This window comes from Lethenteron reissneri, chromosome 51 (genome assembly GCF_015708825.2).
Source record: "Lethenteron reissneri isolate LAM-NWPU_2019-01 chromosome 51, ASM1570882v1, whole genome shotgun sequence".
Classification (NCBI taxonomy): domain Eukaryota; kingdom Metazoa; phylum Chordata; class Hyperoartia; order Petromyzontiformes; family Petromyzontidae; genus Lethenteron; species Lethenteron reissneri.
Genome location: NC_083829.1, coordinates 8631695 through 8651567, shown reverse-complemented (window position 1 = coordinate 8651567; position 19873 = coordinate 8631695). Strand labels below are relative to the sequence as shown.

The 19873-nt window shown below is 48.9% G+C and overlaps 1 protein-coding gene across 3 annotated transcripts; it reads right to left on the bottom strand.

Moving 5' to 3' along the window:
- Nucleotides 1-473: 473 nt before the first annotated feature.
- On the bottom strand, nt 474-19574 carry LOC133355568 (coagulation factor VII-like). 3 transcript variants are annotated; one of them, XM_061572907.1, is made up of 11 exons: nt 19476-19574; nt 16181-16341; nt 13105-13129; nt 11206-11316; nt 8553-8684; nt 6271-6321; nt 5876-5937; nt 5339-5474; nt 4239-4567; nt 2515-2769; nt 474-684 (listed from the first exon to the last, which is right to left on the bottom strand). In XM_061572907.1, exons 1-11 carry the CDS (start codon nt 19543-19545, stop codon nt 532-534), a joined length of 1485 nt encoding a protein of 494 aa, XP_061428891.1. In that variant the 5' UTR covers nt 19546-19574; the 3' UTR covers nt 474-531. The 3 variants fall into 3 exon arrangements, with proteins under 3 accessions (XP_061428891.1, XP_061428892.1, XP_061428893.1); XM_061572908.1 differs by lacking the exon at nt 8553-8684; XM_061572909.1 differs by lacking the exons at nt 8553-8684; nt 11206-11316.
- Nucleotides 19575-19873: the final 299 nt, after the last annotated feature.

Sequence of the window (19873 nt, the reverse complement as noted above, 5' to 3'; positions counted from 1 at the left end):
AGTAGTAGAATGTGCCAGCCAAGTCAACCAGGAACGAGTCTGTGCAATCTGTGTTCATGTATTTATTTCTAAAGTAGCCTTTGAGAAAAAAAATCATCCATAATGTTGCCCACTCATATTTCAGAGGCTTAGCAGGTTTGATCCTGGCTATTGCCTGGATGGGTGACCAACCCATGCGCAACCAGCTACGGGTTCGTGACTGCAGGGATTCATCGTCTTGGTTCTTTCGGTAAAGTCACGTAGAAGGGGAACAATAAAATAATAAAATATAAAACAATAAAATTCTCACGACGTTTCGATTGCAACACAAGCAATCATCATCATCATCAGGTGTGAAAACCACAGTAAGAAAATTAGAAAAAAGTGCGTTTATTTCTTGCTGTGGTTTTCACACCTGATGATGATTGCTTGCGTTGCAATCGAAACGTCGTGAGAATTTTATTGTTTTATATTTTATTATTGTATTGCTTCCCTTCTACGTGACTTTACCGAAAGAACCAAGAAGATGATGATTATGTTGTTGTTGTTGTGTCACGATGTCCCCTCTTGTGTTGCACCACCAGCAGCAGCAGGAGCCTGGCTGGAGCTGCGCTCGCGTGAGTCCGCCCCGGGCGGCGAGGGGAGGGCGGCCTTCACTTCGGGGCGTCCCATCACCTCGCGGATCCACGGCACAAACCGCGACACCTTCGATAGAATCAGAACATTTATGCTGGAGGAATCCGGTGAGCCGTGAAGCTCTTTTTCACAGGTGTCCAGTTAGGCGCGGGCACGAATGTTACAACAGCAGTACAACAACTCGATGGTCGTGCAAAGTACAAGAAAAGTAAACGAATCGCCCAAACACAAACAAATACAACACTAAACCATCCGCATCCTACCAGGCAAATGCCCACTGAAGTATGAACATGCATCATGGCATGGTGAAGTATGGTCAAACCACCCTGATGACTTACACGGAGTGTAGAATCTTTCATGCAGCAGTGGACTGACTCAGTGCTGAAGAGTATTGTTATTGTAATAGGTTTTAACCCTTTTAACTGGTACAAAATCTGACACCTTTATTGTACCAGTTAAAAGGGTAAAACCCTATTACTATACAGTATTTTGCCACTGGTAAAGGAGATCTCATAGAGTATTGTTATTATTTTATTGAACCAGGGAAGCTTTGCCAAGTCTCAAGACTTATTTTTTTAAACATTTATTAAAAAGTATATTTAATTAAGTAGAACGTGTTGTCTATATTTATTTCAAGTTGCGCATTTTGATGTAACGTCACATTTCTCACCCCCCCCCCCCCCCCTCGTCACACATCGTCACAAATGTCTGACCCCCCCCCCCCCCTAGTTGCGTGACGTCATTTATGGACGGCCCCTAATACCAGAAGGGTCGGTGCTGTTCTTGCGGTGGCCCAACTCTTGGGCCCGGCAAGGCTGCGGTGCCATCTAAATGATAATTATCGGGCTGCAGTTTGGAGCTCGCCTCTGCCGAGTTGATATTTCCGGGGCCACGCGATACAGGAGGAAGTTCCATGCCTCCCCCCATCGAGGAGCGGGGATCCCACCGACAGATTGTCACCGTTGATTTGTGGCACTGGCGCGGAGACGGAATGTTCATCTCTTTCGTAACAGTAGACCCTGGCAGTGGCCACCGCTGAAAAACCAGGCATAGCTTAAGTACTAAGGCCGAGTTTTTCTCCCATAACAAAAAAAACACATACACAGTGCAACCAGCCAAAGACTCCGATGCTGAAAATCTGCCTGAATAATTACTCGATCGGGATGACACGGAACAACCTGCAACCGACTTTAAACAAACTTGTCAGAACGAAGGCCGCAGCGATGGAGTCAACATTGGGGGGGACCAAATCTTCCAGGGGGTCTGGGTTCCCCCTCCCCCCCAGAAAAAAAATCTAAATTTGAAAACTAATTTCCTGCCTAAAATAAAAAAAAATCAGTAACACATAGGATGGACTTTTTTTTTTACTTTAATGTCTAATAGTGTACTGTATTACATTGCTCTGTTTTTACTCTTTTTAACCTTTTCCTGTTTAATTGTATGTAATGGCAGAGATTAGGGCTTAATAAAGTACAACCATTACCACAATCATATAAACAAAAATCAATTTTAAAGCAATATATTGGGCGGGACATTTTGAGCATATTTGAATATTGGGGGGGGGGGGACACATCCCCCCCCCCCCCCAATATATATGGTAATTACGGCCTTGGTCAGAACCCTTCTTAAAAAGTGTAGAGACTCGGTGAACCGTCATAACAATAATGCAACGCATGTTCTTGGTTCTTTCGGTAAAGTCACGTAGAAGGGAAATAATAAAATAATAAAAAATCAAACAATCTTATTTTATTTTTTCCATTCTACGTGACTTTACCGAAAGAACCAACAAGATGAATCCCTGCGGTCACGAAAGCTTTAAATCGAAATGCAATGCATGTTTCGGTGTGTGATGCAAGCCATCGCATGGTCACGCGCCTCCGTGGTCACGCCACCTCTCACCTTGGTGTAGACTCCATACTTGCCGCTCCGCGCGCACCCGTCGCCCCAGCTCACGATGCCCGTCAGGAAGAACGTGTCCCCGTAGAGAGTGGCGTGGGGGCCGCCACTATCCCCGCCGCAAGCGTCGCCCAGCCTCCCGCCGCCACCGGCACCGTCGTCGTCCGCGCTGCGCCCCGCGCAGAACATGTTGCGCGTGACGGCGGAGCCCAGCGCCCTGACGCACTCCGCGTGCGGCACGAAGGGCACGCTCACGGCCTGCAAGCGCCGCGGTTACCGAGAGCCAGGGGTCAAGGAGGGCATCTCGCGCGGCTCAGGCAGGTGCGGCCACGCGCAGCGGATGGGGGCTGCCTGAGTGCAGGTGTGCGCCTGTGCGTACGCAAGTTGGCACAGTAGGGGGCACAGGTGGTGCGTCAGCCACGGAGCTCGGTCAGTCGACCCGTGGCACCTGCTGGGTCTGTCCCGTGACCTCCTGCTGCCAGCGGGCATTCGACACTTCGCGTGGCCTCAAGGTGCACATGGCCTGGCACAAGCGTCGTGGTGACGTCACCGCCACTTAGTTGCGAATGGCGGTTGTTGTTGTATGCAGGGGAGCTGTGGTGTAATCGGTTAGCAGCGCTGCGCTTCGAACCTGGCGGCCCCGAGCTCGATTTCCCGTTCACGGCCAACACCGGTGGCAATTATCTGAACCGGTTCTGGGCCTCCCCTAGGTCGACTCGGCCTCAAATGAGTACCTGGTGCGGTGTGTAAACATCGCCACTGGGGAGACAAAGGCGGCCGGGCGTGGTGCTGGCCACCCACCCCATCGTGTGCCGTGCCGGCCTTCATAGGTGCTCGCTAACAGCACTTGCCCCAACAGTCTGTTAAGGCTATATGGTTTACCTTTGTCTATACACACATGCATTATTCCACCAAAGATTCCAGTGCTTTTGATGTCCTATACTACTGTACCTCACGATATTCTCGTGTGCGTTTTATGTACGTAGGATTGCTATTCATCACAAAATTGCAGTTTATGGAATCATGCTCCACGTACACATTTACACAGTAATAACCGCCGTTGTGAGTGGCGGTGATGTCACCATGGCACTTGAGCCAAGCTAGGTGCTCGGTGCATCTTGGGAGAAGTTTCGAGAGGCTTCCTGGCAGGAGGTCACGGGACAGACTCGGTTGTTATGGGTTTTAACTAAAATTAACTAAGGTTAACCCATAACAACTCCCAACTATGCCAACTTGCTGCATTTTATCCACCACCGTGCCCCACTCGTTGCGTGTAGGTGACATTAGCGAGCACACGACATCACGTGCCATCCTTCATGGTCGTTCTTTACATACGACCTGGCTCCCAGTATTGACTGTGATCGCGTAAAGCCACCCGGTACTATCCACCACCACCACCAGGCCCGGACTGGGCAGGCAAATGCCCGGGGGACCGCTCCATTCCGAGGTCCGCTGGCCCGGTTTGTGTGGAGAGATTGCAAATGCGATCAGAATAATTAAATGAATACAAATATTTTATCACCTCTAAATGCTTCATTGCTTATTTACCCTCTGAGTTGGCATTAAGTCCCATAGTCGTCGGCCCCAATGATTCTTCCTCACCGGCCAATTAAAAAAACAACAATTGCCCACAGCCTGAAATTTAGTCCGGTGTGTTAACAAATGCCCTTGCCGATTTTCCGTCCCAGCCCTTCACCGACCATCACCACCGCCACCGCCGCACGCACCTGCAGCACGCTAGCTCGTGCCGCGCCTTCGCCGAGGCGGCCCCATCCGCTGACGAGGCCGTGGATGCCCGGCATGAGCAGCTGCTGCTCGGACAGCGAGGTCGAGGGCAGGCAAAGCGGCACGGCGCTGGGGCCGAGGCGCGCGCGCGTCGCCAGCTGCAGCAGCGCCACGTCGTAGTCGCGGCGGCGCGGACCGGGCAGCGGCGGCAGCGGCGACGACGAGGAGGAGGAGGAGGAGGAAGAGGGGGCGACGTGCCGCTTGTGCAGCACCACACGCCGCACCGGCAGATACTGCTCCGAGCCGTCCAACACGTCCACGTCGTACTCACCTGCATAGAGGGTGGGGCGGGGGCAGAGGCGTAGCTGGGGGGGGCAGGGGGGTACATATGTCCCCGGGCGCCAAGGTAAAGGGGCGCCAAAATGAGGCTTACAACGTTACATTATAATCTTCTTGGTTCTTTCGGTAAAGTCACGTAGAATGGAAATAATAAAATAATAAAAATAAAACCTTTTTTTATTATGTTTTATTTTTATTATTTTCTTCTTTCCATTCTATGTGACTTTACCGAAAGAACCAAGAAGATGAATCCCTGCAGTCACGAAAGCTTGAAATCGAAATTGTTACATTATAACTTATTGCGGTGGGCGCGGCAGCCTGAAACTACTGCACAAATCTACACCTCAACCTAAAAGTTTATATATCCCGCCACACACAGCCGACATGTCATGTAATTACATTTTGGTATGTGATTAAACGGGGGGGGGGGGGGGGCGCCAATTTTATAGTTCGTCCCCTGGGCAGGGGGGGGGCACTCAAAGACGTGGCTTGGTCTAAACGCCCCATGAGAGGCTTGTTGTATAATAACATCATTGTCTAGAGAGGGCATCAGAGACACCGGTCAACACGAACTTCGTGGGAGGTTTCTCACTCTCCTCTTCTACCCCCAGAGTCTCGAACTACCTATCCCCAGCCATCGATGAGAGTTGAAGAAGACCAAAGGTCACCGATAGAGTTCATAGACAATGACGGGCATATAGGAGCGGTCTCTCATTGGGGTCTATAAAGAATGACAAGAGTTGCCCGTGTTTTGTGACCACACCAATGATCACGTAATTGGCCAGGCCGCCCTGGGTCTTCGCTCCCACAATGCAGTGAGCGGCTGTGATGACCCACTCGTCGTTCAGCAGCGCCCCTCCGCATAAGCCTTTCCCCGTCTCGTAGCTCACGAGCAGCACCTGTCACAACCGCACCGCCACACCATGTCAGTGGCACCACTACACACAGACAACCATGCCACCAAACCCTAGCAGCCGCACCACCGAAACCCTGACAACTGCACCACTGCCCCCGATCAACCGCACCACCAAACCATGTCAACCACACCACCACAACCTGACAACCGCACCACCACTTCCTGTCAACCGCATCACTACCCCCGATCAACCGCACCACTGAAACCCTGACAACTGCACCACTACCCCCGATCAACCGCACCACCGAAACCCTGACAACTGCATCACTACCCCCGATCAACCGCAACCACCACGCCCTGTTAACCGCACCAACTCAACCCGATCAACAGCACCACAGAACCCGGTTAAGTGCACGAAGCGGTGTCGGTGTGCACGTGACCCACCTGCCAGGGACATTCTCCAGGCTCACACCTCCACCCATTGACAATCCTCAGGTCATCGCCACCTGGCGGCCCGTTACCATCCCGCACAACCATCACCAACATGATCACGACCGTGAGCAACATGCATCTCAATCACCGTCATCACCGACATCATCATCATCATCACCACCATAACCGATAGCGACATCATTTGAATCACCATCATCGCATTCGTTACCATCACCACCGTTACCAACATCACCTTCATTACCATCCACACTTCCACCACCATCGTCACCACCACCACAATCGTCACCCCCACCACCATCGTCGACATCATTGCCACCACCACAATCATCACCCCCACCACCATCATCGACATTATTTCCAACACAACCACGTCCTCAAGGCACTACCTCTGTGCTTGGCTTCTTTTTGTCTTTGTCTCCGTCCGCATGGAAACTCCACTGACCACGCACAGCACAGACACACAGCAAAGACACCGCATAGACACACATCATTAACACACAACACACACGGCACAGACACACAGCATAGACACACGGCACAGACACAGCGTAGACAAACATCATTAACACACAACACACACGGCACAGACACACAGCACAGACACACAGCACAGACACAGCATAGGCACACATCATTTACACACAACACACACGGCACAGACACACAGCATAGACACACGGCACACACAGCACAAACATACACAGTACAGACACACAGCACAGACACAGCATAGGCACACATCATTTACACACAACACACACGGCACAGACACACAGCACAGACACACAGCACACACAGCACAGATACACAGCACAGACACACAGCACAGACACAGCATAGGCACACATCATTTACACACAACACACACGGCACAGACACACAGCATAGACTCACAGCACAGACACACAACACACACGGCACAGACACACAGCATAGACACACAGCACAGACACAGCATAGACACACACCATTAACACACAACACACACGGCACAGACACACAGCATTAACACACAGCACAGACACAGCGTAGACACACATCATTAACACACAACACACACGGCACACACACAGCACAGACATACACAGTACAGGGACATTGCATGTGTGCGGCTCATGTAACTACACCGTGCAATATTTATCGTGCAGAGCTTGGGATTGCCTGGGAAGGTTCAATTGGAGTAAAAGGCTGGCAAACAGGATGACGAGTTAGAGGGCGGTTAGGGTGGTGAAGGAAGGGAAGAAAGTGTTTTGTGGAGTAGGAGTGGCAGACGGGGATGGTGAATGGAAGGTTCGGGAAGGAATGAGAGAGCAGATGAGCGTGTGGCTTGGAGAGAGCAAAGGGTGTTTTGTCGGTGGAAGTTTCCGACAACTACGAGTTTCTGCATTACCGAAAGAACCAAGGATATGAATCCCTGCAGTCACGAAAGCTTTAAATCAAAATTTAGAGTTCACGTTGTTCAAAAAAACCACAACACGTTACCAGGTAAGGCCCAAACAGGCACGTAGCTATTCGTTTAAAGAAGCGACCTGGTCATCACAAATGATAGCTCAAGGAATTGGCGTTCCATGCGTTCGTTTATAGTGGTTGCCAAACACTCTAAACGCATGGCGACGTTGATTCGAAATGTGGAGGGAAAAACCGGGAGGATCCGGAGAAAAATTAACGCGACCACGGGGAAAGAGAGAGAGAGACGCAGACTTCAAATATACAGCAGGCGTCAGGGTCGGGATCGAACCCACGATCTCCTGTATACCAGGCGAGGTGGTCAACATATCCTAACCACCGTGATGATGATGAGCGAGAGAGAGAGACACGCAAACTCCAAATACACACCAGCAGGCGTCAGGGTCGGGATCGGACCTACGACCTCCTGTACACCAGGCGAGGTAGTTAACATCTCCTAGCCACCGTGATGATGATGAGAGAGAGAGACACGCAGAGTCGGGATCGAACCCACGATCTCCTGTACACCAGGCGAGGTAGTTAACATCCCCTGGCCACCGTGGCAGCCCCACTTGGCAGGACTAGTCTGGTGGACTCCCTGTCACGGCAGACTCTGCGCGGGTCGTCCTGGTACGGAGTCTTCATCGTTCCAAACAAACGCCGTCACGAACACTTCTCGGGCACACTCGTAGGGGGGAGCTTTGCATTGTTGTCATATGAATGTGTATATGCAGGTTGTCATGTGAGTATGAGGTGTGTAGAGCGGTTTGCGCTGCGCTGCGCTACGAACCTGGTGACCCGAGTTGGATTCCCGCTCACAGCCACCAACACCAGTGACAATTATCTGAACCGGTCATGGGCCTCCGCTAGGTCGACTCAGCCTCAAATGAGTACCTGGTGTGGTGTGTAAACATCGCCCAACAGCACTAGCCCCAAAAGTCTGTTAATGCTACACGGGGGATCTTTGTCTTTGTTATCTTTGTCTATATTCCTATGTGAGTGCGAGGTGGTGCAACGGCCAGTCATCTCAGTCAACCCATGGCACCTGGGTCTGCCCCAGGTGACCCTCCTACCAGCGGGCGTTCGAAACTCCACGTGGCACTGAAAGTGCACCTGGCCTGGCAACAGGCGCCGTGGTGTCATCATCACCGCCACTGCTACTGCTGTTGTTGTGTTGCTGTTGTTCTGAGACGAGGGTGGCGGTGGTGCGGTGGTTGCCCACCCTGTGGCGAGCACGTGCCGTTGTCCATGAGCGCGTAACCCTCGGCACAACCGCAGCGCACGCTGGCGTTGTTCCCTCGCTCAGAACAGAAGTGCTCGCAGCCTCCGTTCCGGTAGCCGCACGTGCGCGTGTCTGCCACGCCACCAAAGCCGAGGCAAACACACAGACAAAGATCCCCCGCGTAGCCTTAAAGGGGCTGTTGGGGCAAGTGGTGTGAGCGAGCAGCAGCTACAGCTATGAATGCCGGTACCGTGGCACACGAGGGGGTGGGTGAGTGGGGTGGGCAATAGTATGTTCGGCCGCCTTTGTCTCGCCAGTGGCGATGTTTACACATCATACCAGGTACTCATTTGAGGCTGAGTAGACCTAGGGGAGGCCCAGGACCGGTTCAGATAATCGTCACCGGTGTTGGCCGTGAGCTGGGAAATCGAACTCGGGTCGGCAGGTTCGGAGCGCAGCGTAGCGCTAACCGTAGCGCCACCGCTCCCCACTTGCGAACAAACACACATAACCGCTTTGGGTCGTCATCGCTAAGTAATACAGTATTTTCTTGGTTCTTTCGGTAAAGTCACGTAGAAGGGAAATAATCAAATAATAAAAATAAAACATAATAAAATAATTCTCACGACGTTTCGGCCACAACGCGAGCAGCCGTCCTCAGGTGAAGAACAGGTCTGTCGGGAAGACGCTGTGACTTTACCGAAAGAACCAAGAAGATGAATCCCTGTAGTCACGAAAGCTTTAAATCGAAATTTAATACAGTATTTATGCGACTTAATTGTCTAGGAATGTTGCTTTAAATTTAGACTTAAAATTTTCGTGGCTGCAGGAATTCATATTCTTGGTTCTAAATTAAAAGCAAAAAGCCCACGACGTTTCGATCGAAACACACGCGGTCTTCTTCACCTTCACCTGCAGAAGAGCGCTTGTGTTGCGATCGAAATTTCGTCGGATTTTTTTACTTTTAATTTTTGTTTTCTATCTCCGTGACTTTACCGAAAGAACCAAGAATATGAATGTTGTTTTGTCGACGGTTTGTACATGTTTACTCAAATTGTCTTTAGTTTATTTGGCATAAAGTCCAGCACTTATTTAAATTGTGATGTTGTCTGTTATTGGTTGCCGTGTACCAAACCGCATTATTAAGGTCAGGCTTAAGTATTGAACATCGCTGTTTTGACTTTCGCGGCACTTTCCAAGAACAGAATCGCCCGCGATACTCAAGGGTCTCATGTCCTGTAAAATAAGCTGCATCTCACGGGTTTCATCCAATCAGAGTGATGATCAGGAAGCAACCATGCTGTCGATTTAAAATACGGGAGACTCGATTCTCCCCGCTAATGACGGGGAGGACAGCTGCGGATATTTAAAAATCATGGATAATCTAAATTATACATTTTCCGTGGATCTTTAAGCCAATAACCAAAGTGAAAACAACACGACGCTTCAGTTTCTCTGCCATAGCACAGTTTAGTAAATTAAAACTCACAAAATAAATGATCGGATAAATCACTCCAAATGAAGCACAACTGACGATTTCGATTGTTACTTCTTCGATTTAGAACGAATATTAACGATCGACGGATCGATGCGCGTGCTCAGTGATGACACTTTCCTGCTTCCGTGCAGAAGACTCCGCCCACTAAGTGGATGACAACAGAGCCACGCCAATCAAAATCAATAAAACTCCGCCCACCGTTGTAAAGATATGCAACTACTGTACTGTAGAGGCGATCACGTGGGTTTTGGATTAACCGGAGCAACATATTTATTCGGTTTAAGCACGTGACTTGCAATACACATTTCCCAGAATTCTAGATTTGAAGTTTTCGTGACTGCAAGGATTCATAATCTTTGTTTTTTTCGGTAAAGGCACGTAGGTGGAAAATTAAATAAATAATAGAATGAAAACAACAAAAATTGGATAAAATTTTATTGTAGTTGTTTTCATTCTACTTTATTTATTTATTTCCCCCCTACTTGACTTTACCGAAAAAACCGAAGAGTATTTCCCAGAAAAAACGATGTATAACTGTTTTTAGAGTATTAATTTGGGCTTAAGGGGAGAAATCCACGAGTTATTCATTTTTGTCAATCTCAGGTGCACCGATTAATCTGCAAATCGGATAAACTGCACGCGGATAATCGAGAATCTATTGTAGATATTTGAACAAACCAAATGACATGTAAACTCATTCTAGATTTGAAGCTTTCGTGACTGCAAGGATTTATATTCTTATGTTTTTTCGGTAAAGTCATGTAGGTAAAAAATTAAAATTAATAAAAGTAAAATAAAAATAAAATAAAAATCACGACGTTTCGGAGGCAACACAAGCTTCCGTCTTCAGGTGGAACCGTCACAGCACGATAGCTGTATAGCTGTATCAGCTGTATCACAGCACGATAGCTGTATAGCTGATACAGCTGATACAGCTATACAGCTATCGTGCTGTGACGGTTCCACCTGAAGACGGAAGCTTGTGTTGCCTCCGAAACGTCGTGATTTTTATTTTACTTTTATTAATTTTAATTTTTTACCTACGTGACTTTACCGAAAAAACCTAAGAATATGTAAACTCATCCCCACGAAAAGTGTGTTTGTGTGTGTGTGGGGGAGGGGGTGTTTCATCGAGCCGAGCGAAGGCTGCCTCACTGATCTCGCAGTTGACGCCTTGGTAGCCGTCTGGACAGACGCACGAGTACGAGTTGAGCGCGTCCTTGCACGTCCCCGCGTGGCAGGGGCTCGGGGCGCATTGGTCTCCATCTTGACATGAGAACAGAGGACGAGTGCGTGAGAGAGAGAGAGGCGAGAACACCGACACGATGTTAGCTACCTCGCCTGGTATACAGGAGGTCGTGGGTTCGATACTGACCCTAACGCCTGCTGTATTATTGGAGTTCGCGTGTCTCTCTCTCCCTGTGGTTGCGTGGATTTTTCACCAGAGTCCTCCGGTTTTTCCCTCCACATTTCGAATCAACGTCGCTACGCGTTTAGAGTGTTTGGCTACCGCTATAAACGTCCGCATGGAACGCCAATTCCATGAGCTATCATTTGTGATGCACCAGGCCGCTTCTTAAAAAGCATAGCTACGTGGCTGTTTGGGTCTTACCTGGTCACGTGTTGGTTTTTTCCTCCGGTTTTTCCCTCCACATTTCGAATCAACGTCGCTACGCGTTTAGAGTGTTTGGCTACCGCTATAAACGTCCGCATGGAACGCCAATTCCATGAGCTATCATTTGTGATGCACCAGGCCGCTTCTTAAAAAGCATAGCTACGTGGCTGTTTGGGTCTTACCTGGTCACGTGTTGGTTTTTTTCCTCCGGTTTTGCCCTCCACATTTAGAAACTTGCGTGTAGAGTATTTGTCTGCTATAAATTTCCACGCGATAAGCCACTTCGTTGAGGCTATCATTTGTGATATGCCGGGTCGCAGTGGGCAGTCACGAAAACTTAAAATCTAGAATCAGTGGGCATTACCTGGTAAAATACAAATGTACGTCTGGGAAGCTCAAACATTGACATTTGGAGGTGTTGGCGGCACACCGGTGCAGGAGCACAACACACGGTGTTCTAATAAAATCGTCTCGTGATGTCGCTGTTGCCATTGAGTGAGCTGCAGACGTCTCCATCAAAAGCTGCCTGAGATCCTCAGCCGCTTTCCTAATTGCAACGTGTGACACGAGTCGTAATCTTGCCACCGTCCGCCAAGAAATTATTCCGAAAATGAATCGAGGACCCGTCCGACCCGAGCCTCGGGCACGAGGAGTCAAATCTGCCTTTGGAACACGGAGCAGCCAATCGTCGTCAGGATGGCTGCTGCTATACGGCAACAGTGAGTTCTCCTCCTCCCATCTCTCCGTGTAATAACAAAAGGCATTTTTTCTCCGTCTACTTGAAATTAAAGGGAAGTGGTGTGTGATGGCATGTTTGGGCTTTACATACAATAACAACAACCGGCATTCGCCACTAAGTGGCGGTGACGTCACCACAGTGCTTGTGCCAGGCTATGTGCACGTTAAGGCCACGTGAAGTGTCGAACGCCCGCTGGCAGGACACGGGACAGACCCAGCAGGTGCCATGGGTCGACTGACTGAGATGACTGGCCGATGCACCACCTGCGCTCGACTGTGCCAACTACATACAAACAACGACAAAGATCCCCCATATAACCTTGACAGACTGTAGTGGCAAGTGCTGTGAGCGAGCACTTATGAAGGCCGGAACGGTACGCAAGGGGGTGGGTGGCCAGCACCACGCCCGGCCGCCTTTGTCTCCCCAGCGGCGATAGTTACACACCGCACCAGGTACGCATTTGAGGCTGAGTCGACCTAGGGGAGGCCCGGGACCGGTTCAGAAAATCGTCACTGGTGTTGGCCGTGAGCGGGAATCGAACCCGTGTCGCCGGGTTCCTAGCGCAGCGCGCTAACCGCTACACTACCGCTCCCCACATACAAAGACAAAGATCCCCCGTATAGCCTTAACAGACTGTAGGGGCAAGTGCTGTTAGCGAGCACCTTCCCCACATACACACACATACACACACGCATCTCACCTGCGTATTTGTACCAGAATGATTTCTGAAAAACAAACAAGCAAGCCAACAAGCGTGTGAGCTCAGCACCACTCACAGCCGCACGCGTCGAGTGAAATACTAAGGTCAGAGTTCAAACATTCAAGACGTTAATTGCCTTTGTCGCCAATGTTATTCTTCCCCATTGCGCAATCGGCGTCGTGCTCTGAGCCAAAGAATCAATTAAGAAATCTCGCCGAGCAGTGTCTATATACATAAAACCACGTGAGTAAGAGAAATGTCCCAGGCACGTAAGGTGATTTATAAATGTGTGAAATGATATCATACATGAGAGTCCTTGGTGAATAATCACGTATGAAAACTGCCAAGATAGCGTAACTACGACAACATTTAATTCCATATGGTATCAAATATATTTTCTAAACTCATTGATCGTAAACAACGTGGTTTCCAAGAGTAGCCAACGAACAAATTCACGTCACGCCAGTTAAATTTAGTTGTATTCGCTTGCAGTTACTGGCGAGTTAGATTAACCTCACAAAATTGACGATTGGTTAAAATATCGATGCTGATTATTCATACATTTTTTTTCACGTTGGGGTTAGGCAACGGGGGGGGGGGGGTAGTACTCGGTTGAAACAAAATTCCACAAGGGGGTGTACAACACAGTAGCCCAACAAGGTTGAGAACATAGTCGTAGGTTTTCACCCTTTTAAACTGGTACAAAACTGACACCTTTATTCAAGGCATCATGTTTGCAATAACCACAACACAAGTAGTCAAAAAAGCAAACAAAAAGAAGTAACTCTGATAATGATAATAATATCATTATTAGAGTTACTATCATTATCAGAGTTACTTCTTTTTGTTTGCTTTTTGACTACTTGTGTTGTGGTTATTGCAAACATGATGCCTTGAATTAAGGTATCAGTTTTGTACCAGTTTAAAAGGGTAAAAACCTACTACTATATTTTGCCACTGGTAAAAGAGATCTCATAGTGTAAAGGTTGAGAACCACTGAGTGAGAGAACATCTCCCGCGGAAGCAGCTATCGCAGACGTCACCTCTGCTCTACGAAGAGTCAGGGGGTGACCATTTTCGAACTGCCATTGCCGCAGAGAGTCGTGGCCGTCGCTTGAGTCAGATGTTATATATTATACTGGTAGGAACCTCCTGGTTACACCAGCCCACAAGGGATTATTCTGTCCGTCCGTCCGTCCGTCGTGCAGGGAGGGGCTGGGTGGGGAGGGTGGGGCTGGGTGGGGAGGGGAGGGTGGGGAGGGGCTGGGTGGGGGAGGGTGGGGAGGGGCTGGGTGGGGTGGGTGGGTAGTTGCTGGGTGGGGAGGGTGGGGTGGGGATGGGTGGGAAGGGGCTGGTCACCCCGTAGTGCCCTTATAAAACTCAACGTTTCACCTACTCACGCCGGCTTGTGCCCGCCCTCACAGTCGGGCATATTTGCGAAATACACCACGCCGCCGTTGACCCTGGCCATTGACCGAGCAACCCAATGTTCCTACCAGCTCCCTCCGCAGCAGGAATGTGTTCTTGAGGGTTCTTGTTTTTTTTAGCAAATTTAAATGCAGAACCAACTTTCAATGTGTGAAGGCGTTCTGTTGTCAAGGTGACCAGGCTCAGACTATCAACCCGCAACACTTTTAATAACCCGGTTTAATCGCATGATGCCTATCGGAGTACAACTGGAACATATTTCATACAAAAACAATGTTTCTGCTGTATGTGCCCAAAGAAAGCTTATCGCTGAACTCTGTTAATGTTCAACTCAATAATCCAGATGTACTTTGAAATATTAACAGTCTACTCAAAGTGTATGCGAGACACATGCACACGTATGGTGGTTACACAGACAAAGATCCCCCTATAGCAGAATCAACATTTTTATTTAGACTGGAGGAATCCGTTGCACCTGATGAGTTAATGAGTTAATGATGACGTCACCCTGCTGCTGCTCTATATAAGAACGGGAGACAGAGCAGAGCCTCACCATTATGGCGAATTGCCCGATGATGCTGGATGCAATTACCAGCGAAACGTCGTACTACTCAAATTGTAAATGTTGTGGTTTCACGCTTCAACACACCGGTGGGCTAAAGCAGTGAACTATTTCTCTTTTGTCAACGTGACACTTTTGTACTGATTGGCCGTGTCGGGTGGTGGAGGGTTACGACACATTTATAAATAACGCGATCTAAACCCAAAAACGTTGATTATGAATGATCTATGAAGTTACTTTTTCACAGGTTGTCGGAGCGCCTATGAAGGCCATCGTGGCATGGCCAGAACCACACTCGACCACCTCCGACTCCCACGTGCCGATGTTTGCACACCGCAAGAGATCGTCATTTAAGTCTAGGTCGACTTAGCGGACGTCCAGAACAGGTTCAGATATTCGTTAAACGTGAGCTGGAATAGAACTCAAGTCGCTGGGTTATCTTTCAAGGTTATATACATCACAACAAGAACAGGCAACCAGCCACGACTACGCGGCGGTGATGTCACCACGGCACTTGTGCCAGGCTGGGTGCACCTTGAGGCTATGTGAAGTGTGGAAGCCTTGCTGGCAAGAAGGTCACGGGACAGATCCAGGTGTTGAGAGTTTACAGAGAGGCCCTGTTGTTGGAGAGGGCCTGCCTCCAGGTCATCTCTGCCCAATGCCGTAACTGGTCTCGGACTCCGGATCACCCTTCGCACTTCAACAGATGACAGTGCAGATGCTGCCGGCCTCAGCCAATGAACCCATAACACCTGGGTGTGTCCCGCGATCTCCTGCCAGTGAGCGTTCCTCACGTTCACGTGGCCTCATTGGTGCACCGAGCCTGACACAAGCACCGTAATGACGTCACCGCCACTTAGTGGTGAATGGCAGCTGTTGTTGTGACCTGGCTCGCTTTGAGTAGAGTGAGTGTGGGGAGCGGTGGTGTAGCGGTTAGCGCGCTCCGCTACGAACCCGGAGACCCGAGTTCGATTATCTGAACCGGTCCTGGGCCTCCTACTCGCAAACGGCCCTTGCCCCAACAGTCTGTTAGAGGGCTATACGGGGGAGCTTTGTCTTTCTTGTGTGAGGAGTCTCAATGCTCACCGCCGCCTCCTTGTCGGGGAAGATCTCCATGGCTTCCTCGAGGCTGCAACGCTCCTCCATGCATTCGCGCTCCAGGGAGCCTGGGAGGAACTCCTCCAGCCCGTGGTCATTGACTCTGCGCACTCGCAGCAGTCGAGACGCCTCCCGCCTTGACACGAACACTGGCGGTGGCAGGGGGGGGGTGGCGGAGATGGTGATGATAGTGAAGGAGTTGGCGTTGGTGGTCGTGGTGATGAAGGTGGTGGTGGTGGTGACAGTGGTGGTAGCGGTATTGATAGTGGTGGTGTTGATTGTGGTAGTGTGGATTTGGATGTTGGTGGTGGTGATGACAGTAGTGGTAGTCGTATTGATGGTGGTGGTGTGGATGTTGATTGTGGTAGTGTGGATTTGGATGTTGGTGGTGGTGATGACAGTAGTGGTAGCGGTATTGATGATGGTGGTGTTGATGTTGATTGTGGTAGTGTGGATTTGGATGGTGGTGGTGATGACAGTAGTGGTGGCGGTGTTGATGGTGGTGGTGTTGATGTTGATTGTGGTAGTGTGGATTTGGATGGTGGTGGTGGTGATGACAGTAGTGGTAGCGGTATTGATAGTGGTGGTGTTGATGTTGATTGTGGTAGTGTGGATTTGGATGGTGGTGGTGATGGTGAAAGTGGTGGTAGTCGCAGCAGTGGTGTTCGTGTATCAATAATAATATTAATGAATAATATTTATGTTAGTAGTAATTGATTATTGTTAAAGAAGGCTCAGTCACAAACAAATCCACCTTTGAGTGTGATCGGGTTTTTGTTTCTTACAGCTTTGTATTTGGGAATAACTGAGAGAGAGAGAGAGACCAACAGTAACACCATCACTGCTACGTTCTCTCTTGAGAAGAGACGGCAACTTGACAGTTTCCGTTCAACCAAGTTGGAGAGTTAATCTCCCCCAAAAAAGTGCGGCAATCAGGCGTCAAGGTTGACATCGCCACGAGAATATTGTCATCATTGATTGTGCTCGCGTCCCTTCACTGGGTGCCGAGTTTGGATTCTCTGCTGAATGGGTGACCCGGGCAGTTTCCGTTGCGGCCCCTCAACTATGGAATTCCCATCCATCCCAGATGTTCAGTCCTCCAAGGCACTCGGCTTATTTAAAATACATCTGTTCCAAAAGGCCTCTCGACTTGGTATTTGTATCTGTGGGGTTGCATTTGGTGGGGTGTTTTTTTAATCACTAGCCTGTGTGCTTTTATTCGGTGTTTACTGTGTTTTTTTGAATCGCTATTAATTTCGTGTTCTTGAAAATTCGTTTTTTTTGGGTTGAATCGCGTGCGGTGGCTGGGCATGCGGGCTACATGACCCAGCCAACGCAGCCTTGCCTGCCGGAGGAGCTCAGTGATGGGAATGTGTCCAGATCTTTCAAGGATTTGTGAGCTCCTCACACAATCCAGCCTGTTTAAACCCAGGATGGATCATAGGCATGCCAGCCTGAATGTTTCTAACCGGCGCAGATGTTCCATTAGAGGGGTCCAGGTTTCACAAGCATGGAGAAGGGAGGGCATGACTGTGGCCGAGAAGACTCGAAGCTTCGTGGGGAGCGACAGACCAGGTAGCTTCCACACAGCATTGTGCAGTCGATGAAAAGCTAATGCCGCCCGACTGAATCCGAGTGATACTTCTGCTGTCAAACCGGAGCTGTCAAACCCGCTGACACACTCACCAATTCACATGCCCACTCTCCCACACGTTCACTCGCCCATATACTCACGTCACTCACCACGCTGCAGGTCATAACACCTCTCTTGCTCCTTCCCTCGCACTGGTCGACTTTGGAATCCCCTCCCATCGTATCTTTCCCCCCAAATTATTCCCCCGCCACCCAAAAAAAAGTCAAATTGTACCCCCGAAGCTCAAAAAATTAGCAGCGCACAGAGCATTATTGTAGTACTCTTAGGTTTTTTCGGTAAAGTCACGTAGGTAAAAAAAAAAATGATTTGCATTTTATTTTTTACCTACGTGACTTTACCGAAAAAACCTAAGAGTATGAATCCTTGCAGTCACGAAAGCTTCAAATCTAGAATCATTACTGTAATGCCAATGAGCTTGGTATCACACTCCACACAGAGCCATCGCGAACCAGGCAGTCCCCGTTACATTCTGCACGTGAATGACTGTAGCGCTGGATTGTACCTCCTAGAATTGGGTTGCGATTTTCGGTGGCTTTTTTTACAGTTCATATTTCGTAAAGTAAATATCACAAAAAGTCATAACAGCAGCATACATCGCATGAGCATCACTGTGGAGAAAGTCAACAGTGTATGTCTGTGGAACTTCTTTCGCGCCGTACGTAGCCAACCGTGCCAATCGGAGATGCAAACAATGGTTGTCCGATGGAGAAACTCGACCCCGCCACGGGAATGTGGAATTTCAAACACTGACTCAGGGTTCTAGATTTGAAGCCGGAAGTTTGTGTTGCCTCCTAAACGTCGTGATTTTTATTTTATTTTTATTTTACTTTTATTAATTTTAATTTTAATTTTTTTCCTACGTGACTTTACCGAAAAAAACCTAAGAATATGATTACTGACTCAGGGCTTTACACGGGAGACACGAGCATCAATTTGAGCAGCAAATCAACGTTTGACTTGACTCCGAGTAACAGGCACCAAAGAATCTTCTTGGTTCTTTCGGTAAAGTCACGTAGAAGGGAAGTAATAAAATAATAAAAATAAAACATAATAAAACAATCCTCACGACGTTTCGGCCACAACGCAAGCAGCCGTCCTCAGGTGAAGAATGAGACAATGCCAAGCTAGGAGCTTATATATAAGCTGCGTTGGAGGTGGAAGAAAGAGCGCCTTAACAAAAGAATGTGCATATGAAGAGGAATTTAGCATATATGCACATTCTTTTGTTAAGGCGCTCTTTCTTCCACCTCCCACGCAGCTTATATATAAGCTCCTAGCTTGGCATTGTCTCATTCTTCACCTGAGGACGGCTGCTTGCGTTGTGGCCAAAACGTCGTGAGAATTGTTTTATTATGTTTTATTTTTATTATTTTATTACTTCCCTTCTACGTGACTTTACCGAAAGAACCAAGAAGATGAATCCCTGCAGTCACGAAAGCTTTAAATCGAAATTTAGGCACCAAAGAAGTTCAACATTCGTAGCCCGTGCATGCTTAACGAGATGACAAGGGGGAAATGAACAACGGGGTTTTTGATGAGACCAACGTGATTCACCGTCTCACTTCACCGCTGCATTCGCTTGAAATGGACCGATCCGTCCTCCGAGCGACAGGGTGACGCTGCGAATACCTGCAGTGGTTGCATGGAGGAGGAGGAGGCAAGATGAAAGCAGAAGGAGTTTCCACGGACGCAGCGACATGTCGCGATGGAGGCCTGCTACCCTATATATTGTTTTGGAGTTGGGAGGTTTTGGCTGAGCGGACGCGAGGGGGGAGGAGAGTCACCGCCCTCCTCCCGCCTCCCCGCCAAGGCCATGGTGGCTTAGCTGGGTCAAAAAGCCAAGCAAACAGAACGCGGGGGCTGATAATGGCAGAGGAGGAGTACACTTCCAAACGAACCCAAATTAAATTTCGATTTAAAGCTTTCGTGACTGCAGGGATTCATCTTCTTGGTTCTTTCGGTAAAGTCACGTAGAAGGGAAGTAATAACATTATAAATAATAAAACAATACAATAATTCTCACGACG

Excerpts from the sequence above, each read along its gene's own strand:
- LOC133355568 (XM_061572907.1), bottom strand. The coding sequence starts at position 19,545 with ATGTCGCTGCGTCCGTGGAAACTCCTTCTGCTTTCATCTTGCCTCCTC. Across the intron at positions 13,130-16,180 it reads TCCCCGACAAGGAGGCGGCG|AAATCATTCTGGTACAAATA; the intron begins GTGAGCATTGAG and ends TTTGTTTTTCAG. Across the intron at positions 2,770-4,238 it reads CACGAGCTAGCGTGCTGCAG|GCCGTGAGCGTGCCCTTCGT; the intron begins GTGCGTGCGGCG and ends CGGCGCTTGCAG.